Below are 10,397 nucleotides of genomic sequence, written 5' to 3' on the forward strand. Positions count from 1 at the left end.
AAAATTTCCCCCTACTAAATCAACTCATTAAAATGAAAATTGGTTGGGGCGCCTGGGTGGCTCAGTCAGTTGAGCGTCCGACTTCAGCTCAGGTCACGATCTCACTGTTCATGAGTTCGAGCCCCACGTCAGGCTCTGTGCTGACAGCTCAGAGCCTGGAGCCTGCTTTGGATTCTGTGTCTCCCTCTGTCTCTGTCCTTTCCCCACTCATACTGTCTCTCTCTGCCTCTCAAAAAAAAAAAAAAAAAAGAATAAATGCTAAAAAAAATCTTTAATAAAAAAAATGAAAATTGGTAAACGAAGGAAAAGTTCTAGTCATTTATCTTGCCTTTTCTTTAACAACCAAACTTCACAGTAACAAAATAAATGGTGGTAATTATTTTCTAAAATACAAAAACAGAGATTATATGATGGTGGTTGTACAAATTTATACACAAGACAAAATTGCATGCAGCTATACCCATACACACACACTGACGCAAATAAGTGCATATAAAACTGGTGAAAACTGAATAGTTTATGGATTGCATGAATGTCAATGCCTTGGCTTTGATACTGTACTCTAATTATGTGAGATATTGTTATGGGGGAAACTGAGTCAAACGTCCAAGGGAACTGGCTGTACTGTATTAATTTGGCAAGTTTTTGTCAATCGACATTCATTGCAAAATAAAAAGTGAAAAAAAAAAGAGGTTAAGAGAAGATAGTATATTTATTGTTTTGATATTAGCACTAGCTACCTTCATTTCCCTTTCTTTCTTAGGTCTCAGCTACGTTGTCCTCTCACTAAAGTTAAATTCTGTTATATTCTTGAACAAAACATTCATTACACATCAGGAACAGTAAATTCAGAGATGGTGGATGTGCTGTTTTCGATCAAAGCTCATCGAAGCCATTATTCATCTGGTATAACACGGATTCTTGATGAATCTGGACTTGACTTGGTTACAATTAGTACACGAGAAGTTCGCTCATCTTTTCACTGGGCTTCAGAGTGAACTTTCACGTGTTGATCAGTGGTGGACTCATTCACAAAGACCTATTCCAAGGGGCAAAAGAAGGAAATGAAACAAAAAACCAACAAAACATATTGACAGGGGGCAACGATTTCCCAAATTTCATCTTTCGAAATTTACCTTCTCAAATTTCCTTTAAATGAATCACCACTATTCATTTTGTTTTGAGTAAAGTTGACCCCGCTCTGGTATTCAAACTGGACCCCAACTGGTTTAAATCAACCGATGTGTCTTATCCACTAGCTGGGGTAGTTTGCACCTGGCTCAGTCAGTGTCAAGAAGATGGAAAGGAGTCCTTGGATGACTCTCTCGAGAACTTGAGGAAAATAAGCTAGACACAAAAGAGTTTAGATTGTAGTGTTCAGTTATGTACATTTCAAAACCAGAAAAAAACAAATGATCAGTTAGTTCACCTTAGAGGTCAAAATGGTCTTGGAGGTCAAGCTGGTGGTAAAATCTGGAAGGAGAAAGAGAGTAGCAACAAGTCTAAGTGAGGAAAGATCGTGAGGGTGGAGGAAATGTTTTATTTCTTGATGGGGGTTGTAGTTGCAGGTGCGGCCACTGATATTTAATTAGGAATTTTGCTTTTATTTCTTTCCAACAGGGATGTTAAATTTTATTTTGAAAAGATGGGAAGAAAATACGTGTGTTGGACTTTTTCTGTCTTATTTGGGTTTTGGTTGGAGGCATGTCTGTTATCTATTTCTCACTTTGCAGTAGCCACAGTGCTGTATTTCCAAGTCCAATTTATCCTACAAGATCGTGCTCAAATTTCAATTTTAATAAGAGTGTTTTCTTTCTGAAGTTGTCTCCTTTCTCTGTTCTGTTCCAGAGTGGACTGGGAATACATTTAAAGGGCTATCACCTTCAGAATGAAGCACAAATGAGAGGAACTGGGGTCTCCTCTGATTGTCATAATCTTTTTTTTTTTTTTAATTTTTTTTTCAACGTTTATTTATTTTTGGGACAGAGAGAGACACAGCATGAACGGGGGAGGGGCAGAGAGAGAGCGAGACACAGAATCGGAAACAGGCTCCAGGCTCTGAGCCATCAGCCCAGAGCCTGACGTGGGGCTCGAACTCCCGGACCGGGAGATCGTGACCTGGCTGAAGTTGGACGCTTAACCGACTGCGCCACCCAGGCGCCCCTGATTGTCATAATCTTAGTGTATTTCAGTTAGAGAGTGAGACGAATCAGTATTTTCTCAAATGAAGTATCACACATTTTCCTTTGGGAGATATTGAAGAATACTTCAAAATTAAGCTGAACACTTTCAATTTGATTGTTAGACATTTAGTGAACTTTCAAGTTCTTTTTTATTTTCTTTTTTATTTGAGAGAGAGAGAGAATGTGTGAGGGAGGGAGAGTGGCAGAGGGGGAGAGACAGAGACTCTCTATGAAGCTTTTTTTTAATGTTTATTTATTTATTTATTGAGACAGAGAGAGAGAGAATGAGCAGGGGAGGGGCAGAGAGAGAGGGAGAGAGAATCCCAAGCAGGCTCTGTGCTGTCAGTGCAGAGCCCAACTCAGGGCTTGAACTCAAGAATGGTGAGATCATGACGTGAGCCAAAGTCAAGAGTTGGATGCTTAACCGACTGAGCCACCCGGGCATCCCATAGAGAGAGATAATCTTAAGGAGGCTCCCCGCTGAGATGCAGCACTCATCCCACAACTCAGGGATCACTCACTGAGCCTAAATCAGGAGTCACATTCTGAACCAACTGAGCCACCCAGGGGCCCCACTGAACAGACTTTTGGATAAATTATCTGCTTATTTATTGTACCCTAAAATACTCATTATAAAACTGACATAAGGTGTCTTAACAAATTTCATGAATAGCCTAAAATTCAGGTTTCTGGAGACAGGTTATGAAACTCTCAGGAAAATTTACAATGAATAAAAATAGATCTTTATTAAATAATAAAATACACACACCTGTGTTTCTGTGAAAATAAAATGGCTTCAATCATGAACAAAAATATGGATTCAATGTTCTTACCATGTGATGTTTCATTTAAATAAAGTTATTAGGTTCATGTTTTGGATTTTAGGTGATTGGAGATAAAATAGGCAATCATAACTTTGTTACGTGGCTTTAAAATAGAAGAGAATTTCATCCTCATCCATTGTTTTATTCAACCATCAGTTAAACTTTTGTTTGAATCAGAACAATTTTAACTCATTTCTACCATTTGTTTAAAATAATGTAGTTTTTTCACATCTCTGAAACAACATGCGGAACCATATTAGAGGTATGAATGCAAAAATAGTCCATCCTTTTAAGAAAGAAGTTCTTCTTATGGCTGCATTTGAAACTCGTGCTGACCATACAAACTGTAGGACATGCCCAAGTGCTTCACCCACAAAGTTCTGTTGAATTCAGACGTCCCAGGATGGGATATCTAACGACTTAGGAAGGAAGCGTTGCTTAATACCTTTGTGTGCTGATGTCTCGTAAGATGAGTACAGTTTGGCGGTGATTCATAATCCATAAGAGAATGGGCAAAGAGAGCGAGAGAGTTAGAGGGAGAGGGAGAGAAATGAGTCATGTGATTACTCATTTATTACAACAGAAAATGATTTGGGAGCAGGAGGTTAAATAGCTGAGTCTGGTGGCATTCATTTACTTTACTCAACATGCGGTGTGCCCAGAGCTGGATAGGCAGAAATAAATAGGTGACAGTTTGTGTATTTGGGGCTGCAGGGACTGGGATTTATTTTACACGTTTGACTGTGTTTCTAACTAGCGCATTATGGACTCCCTACCATGTTGGGTCAGACATTCACTTAGCACCTGTTTTCCGGAGGATGGCTCTGTTTTCTCCCATAATCTGTTACATGTCTGGTGGTTCTGTTGCTCTTCTGAAGTCTTTTTTTGAGTTGAACCTGAGGTAACACCAAGGCAATTTGCATTTCATAGCATTTTACTAAAGGTAAAGCCTCAGGGTATGACATTTGAGACAAGAAAACAAAGGAAACAGTATAACAATTCATCTCAACCCAGATTACCAGTATGCTCAAAGGATGAAAACCCCAGATTTCCCATTTTCCAAATGATTTTTAAAGACGTCTTTGATGTTCATATGTTTTAAAAAAAATCTCTCTCATTTTCTTTTATAATAGTCAAAGCGTTTGCATTACACACGTATGGTGAGAATTTCCTGTGTTGTGTTTCCGGAAACATTTTAGAAGTGCCTTTACTGCTTCTTGTTCATACTACTCATTCACCAATAGAAGATTCAAGAACTGCCCGAATATATCATTTTTTCTTTTCTTTTTTTCTGTTAAGTTTCTTCATACATGACTTTTGAATTCTTTAGCTTCCAGCTCGGCTCCGTGAACCAACACAACACCATTCTTCTTGATTAAGCACAAATTGTGCTTTGCCAGCGTCGACACTGGAACATTCCTTATGGCAGGTATGTGAGGCCCAAGTCATCGCATTTTTAAAAATGAAATTAGCCACAAAGGGTGTCTCATGGACATGGCTAATATCAGGGTAGTGCTTTTAGGGAAAAAAGTGGATGTTTTTAGGCTTTCCAGGTATCAGCACTTTCCAGTTCTGATTCTTCACCTGTAACCTAGAAATGAATTTTTTGGAGCTTTTCCAGCAGGTTTAAAGAGTGGCTTCTGACAGATATAGCTCTAAACTCTAATGCGAACTGATAAATTATGAGCAACATAACGCTGGTGCAGAAGTAACTAGAAAATGCCACATATTAAGGACAATGCTTACAAGTGTCCTTTTAACACTTGTTAAAGTGTTGAGGTTGTGACACCTCAAATCACCTAGATTAATAGTTTGGCACATTGGACTGTTTGTTAGTGACAATACTCTTCGAGAGGATGCTAATGTTAATGCCAAGTCTCCCAATTTTAAATTGTTTTAGCCTACAATGCCCAGAAGCAAGTAAGTTTTGGTAGGAGAAAGTGTAATGTTGTTGCAAAAAAAAAAATGGTTGTTTATATATCATAATTTAATGTACGGTGAAGTGAATCCAGGTCACTGAAGTATTACCCATGCATTGGTTGGGGAACCGCCTTCCCCAGCCTAGGTCCAGAAGGCTCCTATGTTCCCTTACCTATAAAATCTCTACAAAGCTGCTAGCAGCCAGATAGTTCTTTGGCAGAGAACACATTGAGATGAATAGAAGGGCACATTTCCAAGTCCTATTGTGGGGGTGATCAAGTATGCTGGGTAAAAGACTCTGGGCCTAGCCAAGCTTTCATTGGCTTTCTGACTTAGATACATACCCGCTTTTATACCTCGAGACAAATAACATTATTAATGGATCTTAAGTTTTCTCACCTACTTAATGGGACTCCTATTATCTTGTGGGTTTTGTCGAGAAAAGCAACACAAGCATCTGTTACGTAAGCCCATAGAACACAACTTGATGCTACTTGATTTCTTCTTACTCCAAATGCCTAAGCTTCTTTGCTGAATTAGGAAATAAATTGTAAATCCACTTTACTGAGACAGGACTGGTAAAGGAGAAGAGTTAACAGATAATCTCGCTAAAGAATAAACTACACCACGTAAAGCTGTTGCTATTGGTTGGAGTTCTGAATGCGATATTCTCATTCTCCTGTTTCATTGGCAAGATGATTGGGCTACCAAATGAAAGAACTTCTTGGAGTCTCTCTCCCTGTGTTGCTTTTAAGAACTTCACCTCCCGGGTTTGTTTTTTGAGTCATCATTGGACCTCTCCTTTACGACAGCTTCTCAGATCAATCCATGGAATTTGATTTCCGGCATCTTAGGAGTAATCTGCCTTTCCTTGGTGGCTACTACGGGGATTTTGCTGAAACATTGTAAGTTTTCTTTTTTTTATTAATTTTTTAAATGTTTATTTTTTTTGAGAGAGAGAGAGGGAGCGAGTGTGAGTGGGGGAGGGGCAGAGAGAGAGAGGGGGAGACACAGAATCTGAAGCAGGCTCCAGGCATTGAGCTGTCAGCACAGAGCCTGACGCGGGGCTAGAACTCACCAGCCGTGAGATCATGACCTGAGCCGAAGTCGGATGCTTAACTGACTGAGCCACCCAGGCGCCCTGAAAAATTGTAAGTTTTTCCAGACAAGTTTTTATAAAGACCACAACTGTGATGAAACATTTAACTAGAAGGCTTCATTTTTAAAATTTAATTAATAATTTTATTTATTCATTGTATTAATGTGTAATATGTCATTATTTCATAAACTTGCATCTAAAGAAGTAAATGTCTAATCATTTCTTACAGTACTTACTAAAGAAAGTATTCAGCCAACAATGTCTCCAGGACTAACCACAGAAATCCAGAAAGGTAGGTTTCATACTTTGGAAAACCTTAGTGTTGGTAGAGGATAGAATAAGCAGTTTCTTGTTTTTCTCACACAGAACATGATGTACACTTAGTAATACGAGTTTGCCTGATAATTGTAGGATAGTCACATTTCATTATTCTCTAATGTAAAAACTGTTAAATTACATTGAATGTGCATACTTTACCTATTTAAGCAAAAAGGAACATATTAGCCTAAATGACATTTTTTTTTCCTATTTAAGTGCCCATGTTACATTAGTGCTGTAACAAATCAAAACTAGATTACAGTAAATACTACAGTTAATCCTAATTGCCTTCCGGTTTGCTCATAGCCCATACTTTTACATCTCTTTGACTTTGCTTCTGCTTCTTACCTGACTCACAATAGAGTGCACATGTTTCTGAAATTTTAGTCCCTACTTATCCAGGGAAAGCCAGCTCAAAGTCCAATTTTTTAGGTATTTTTTCCAAACGCTCTCCAAACTGTCTCACCATCTTCTGTGATCATGTAACACTTAATTTACCTTTTTTTCTTCCCTTAGCATTTTTGCATCCCTAATGAGATTCTGACATATCATGTTGTGTAAGGTGAAAGTATAGGAGAAATTGATCTGATACACACATATGTTGCAACATGTTACTACCATAACATTAAGTAGTACCTCTATCACGTCACATAATTACCATTTCTTTTTTTGTGGTGAAAACATTCAAGATCTACTTTATTTTTTTTAGCAACTTACAAGTACATAATACAGTAAGAGCCACCCTGCAATTTATACTCTGCTACCCAATATTCTAACATACTTACTTATTCTCTTGCATACTTACCTAAGTTATCATGAAATATAATTGACAAATGATTGGAAATGACAGAGTTCCGACTCTATCTCTAGAATATAATCGCTTTTAGGAAAAAAGGTTAAGTCTGACTTGTTTGCATTAATGTCCCCTGAACTAAGGTAGGCATAGTAGATTCTCGAAGAATATTTGTGGAAAATGGTGCGTAAGTAACAAATGATTTTTGGGTGGGTAAATAGCATTGAAAAAATTGAATGTCATCATGTATGTTTTGGTTTTTTTCTCCTAGAAGCTGACTGTTGTTCTTGCCAAGAAAAGTGGATTGGGAACCAATGCAACTGCTACTTCTTTTCTACTGAATTAAAAACTTGGGAAGAGAGTCGTGATTTCTGCGCTTCTCAGAATTCCAGTCTACTTCAGATTCAAGACACAGATGAATTGGCATGTATTTAATTCTGGTTTCCTACATTTTTTTTTTGATGTATGAAAATATGCTAAGTAAGCGGTATACTTAGATTTATCTTTAAGTGGGTAGTAAATGGATGGTTATATTTGAACTAATGACTTCAATAATTCGTGACACCTTGAAACAATCATTATAAAACCTACGTAAAATTGATTTATATCATAGGAATAAATATCAAGTTAGAGTACAGATAAAGTACAAGGAACTTTTTGGAGAGAATTGAAAGAACAGATAAAGGCCATTATTTTTATGCAAAGACTAATAAAACAAGTTTGTAAGTTTTAGTTTGTAAATTGAATTTATAATTTCTTTTGTAATATATGTCTTTTGTCATCATTCCGAGATATAATGTGCAATAAGTAAGGAAAGTATGATCAAAAAATTACTCAATTTAAGAAAAGGTGAAAAACTTCTCAAGCTGCATGAAGAATCTGTTCCGAATATAAGTTGAGTCAAGTATATCCATGAAATTTACTTCTCAAGATACTGTTGAGGTGGGGTTGAATTTGATTGTAATCTTCTGTGAAGGAGGTGTTCCAGGAAAACTCCAACTTTTTTTCTAACGTTTTTTATTCCTTTGAGAAGGAATATTTAATGGTATTTGTTTATAGATCACAAATGAATGGGCCTGATAAGGAAGAAAATATGAGGCAAGTGCCTATACTTTTTAAACCGGACATTAAGAATGATCTCAGTTTGTGTGATTAGAAGTCTCAATCTGATGCTGCCACTTTGTTAAAAGTACATTATTCCCAGAGTAGATTCAGATTAGATTAATGTGTTTGTCTCTGTTTCCAATCAGCATTTTATGAGGTCCAGTACAAGCTTTTACTGGATTGGGCTCCGTTACAGTGAAAAACATCGTGCCTGGTTGTGGGAAAACAACTCCAACGTCTCCCAAGATCTGTAAGTTTCTGGCAGTCAAGGTCTTTTTATTCTTTGTGCATTTATCTGTAGATCTCACCAGAGAATGTGACATTCGGGAACACTGTAGCAAGGATAACCTGTCTAAGGCATGCAAATACAGAAAAGAGAGGAGATATAACAGAACGTGAATTTTAGCTCCATCTAGAACATTCAAATTTATGCTCAAATGTCATGAGGTTAGTGTATTTGTGACCATGAAACAGCTTTCAGCATTTTTCTTTTTTCCTGCCTTGTGTAAGCATTCGGATGTGTATGTGCATCTACAGGTGTTCACATTCACAGAGCTGTCCAGGGAAAATAGTATATCTATTATTTTCTATTCTCTTATTAAGCCCGATATTCTCAGCATCCTCCCATATTTCAAATATTCTGAGCTTATTTTCTGTATATTTGTAAGCTTTGGATCTCATTTTCATTCATAAGCATGGGTTTTGCAGCGTCAGACAGTGACAAATTTTATGCTTGGATTTGTTTTCCTGGACTACATTAGCCGGTACATCTCTAAACAAAATAGAAGCAAAGTATATTGTATATCAAAACCATTAATAACAACAGCAGAAAGAGAAAATCTTTGGCCTCAATGCTGTTGATTATAGGGACAACAACAGTTTTTGTAATATTGTGCTCTGGAATCGTGAAAACGGGGCTTCTGAGTAAAAAAAAATGGGCTCATTATGTTAATATCGCATTCAAGTGCTTTTAAAAGTTCTGTCATTTAATTAAAAACACTACTCCTGAATATTATTCCCTTTTCTAATATGCTAACATTTTATTTTTTGTTACAGATTGCCATTAATTCAAAATTTAAATACAAACAAATGCGTACTGTATAGCCCAGATCGAAGAGCTTTGGATGAACCCTGTGGGAGTACATATCATTTTATATGTAAGCAACAGCTGAGGCGCCCGAGTGGCTCAGTCGGTTGAGCCTCTGACTTTGGCTCAGGTCATCATCTCGCCGTTTGTGAGTTTGAGTCCCGTGTCAGGCTCTGTGCTGACAGCCCAGAGCCTGGAGCCTGCTTCAAATTCTGGGTCTCCCTCTCTCTCTGCCCCTCCCCTACTCATGCTCTCTCTCTCTCTCTCTCTCTGTCAAAAATAAATAAATATTTAAAAAATTTTTACATGTAAGCAACAGCCTATTTAGGTGTTTCTTGGAGTGGAAGGGGTGGGTAATGAAGGTTCAGCAGTACTAAGAATATGACTTTACCTCTTATATGGTTGCTAATTATCTGCCTTAGGGATCTGTAAAATGTTTCAAAGTATGTCTTATGACACAATTTTCATATATTTGAAATCCTGTGTTTTAACACTGATGAAATTCCCTATGACCCAGCAATTGCACTACTCGGTTCTTTTCCAAGGGATACAGGTTTCGAAGGGACTGTTTCGAAGGGACACGTGCACCCCAATGTTTAGAGCAGGGCTGTAGACAATAGCCCAAGTATGGAAAGAGCCCAAATGTCCATTGACAGGTGAATGGATAAAGAAGATGTGGTATATATGCCCAGTGGAGTATTACTCAGCAGTCAAAAAGAATGAAATCTTGCCATTTGCGACGATGTGGATGGAACTAGAAGGTATTATGCTCAGCGAAATTAGTCAGAGAAAGACAAATATCATATGACTTCATTCCTATGAGGAATTTAAGATACAAAATGGATGAACATAAGGGAAGGGAAGCAAAAATAATATAAAACAAGGAGGGGGACAAAACATAAGAGACTCTTAAATACAGAGGACAAACAGGCTTGCTGGAGAGATTGGGTGGGGGGGATGGGCTAAATGGGCAAGGGGCGTTACGGAAAACACTTGCTGGGAGGAGCACTGGGTGTTGTATACAGGGGATGAATCACTGGAATCTACTCCTGAAATCATTATTGCACTA

General features: G+C 37.7%; 1 protein-coding gene across 1 annotated transcript; it reads left to right on the top strand.

Moving 5' to 3' along the window:
- The first annotated feature begins 4,211 nt into the window (after positions 1-4,211).
- On the top strand, positions 4,212-9,514 carry KLRD1 (killer cell lectin like receptor D1). The gene is made up of 6 exons (XM_045464365.1): positions 4,212-4,436; positions 5,740-5,832; positions 6,256-6,318; positions 7,409-7,560; positions 8,388-8,491; positions 9,298-9,514. Exons 1-6 carry the CDS (start codon positions 4,430-4,432, stop codon positions 9,437-9,439), a joined length of 561 nt encoding a protein of 186 aa, XP_045320321.1. The 5' UTR covers positions 4,212-4,429; the 3' UTR covers positions 9,440-9,514.
- Positions 9,515-10,397: the final 883 nt, after the last annotated feature.

The sequence above is a fragment of the Leopardus geoffroyi genome, chromosome B4 (genome assembly GCF_018350155.1).
Source record: "Leopardus geoffroyi isolate Oge1 chromosome B4, O.geoffroyi_Oge1_pat1.0, whole genome shotgun sequence".
Lineage (NCBI taxonomy): Eukaryota > Metazoa > Chordata > Mammalia > Carnivora > Felidae > Leopardus > Leopardus geoffroyi.

Bases quoted from the DNA above. Each gene is read 5' to 3' on its own strand.
- KLRD1 (XM_045464365.1), top strand. The intron at 6,319-7,408 runs GTAGGTTTCATA...TTTTTCTCCTAG, and splicing joins AACCACAGAAATCCAGAAAG to AAGCTGACTGTTGTTCTTGC. The intron at 8,492-9,297 runs GTAAGTTTCTGG...TTTTTGTTACAG, and splicing joins TCCAACGTCTCCCAAGATCT to ATTGCCATTAATTCAAAATT.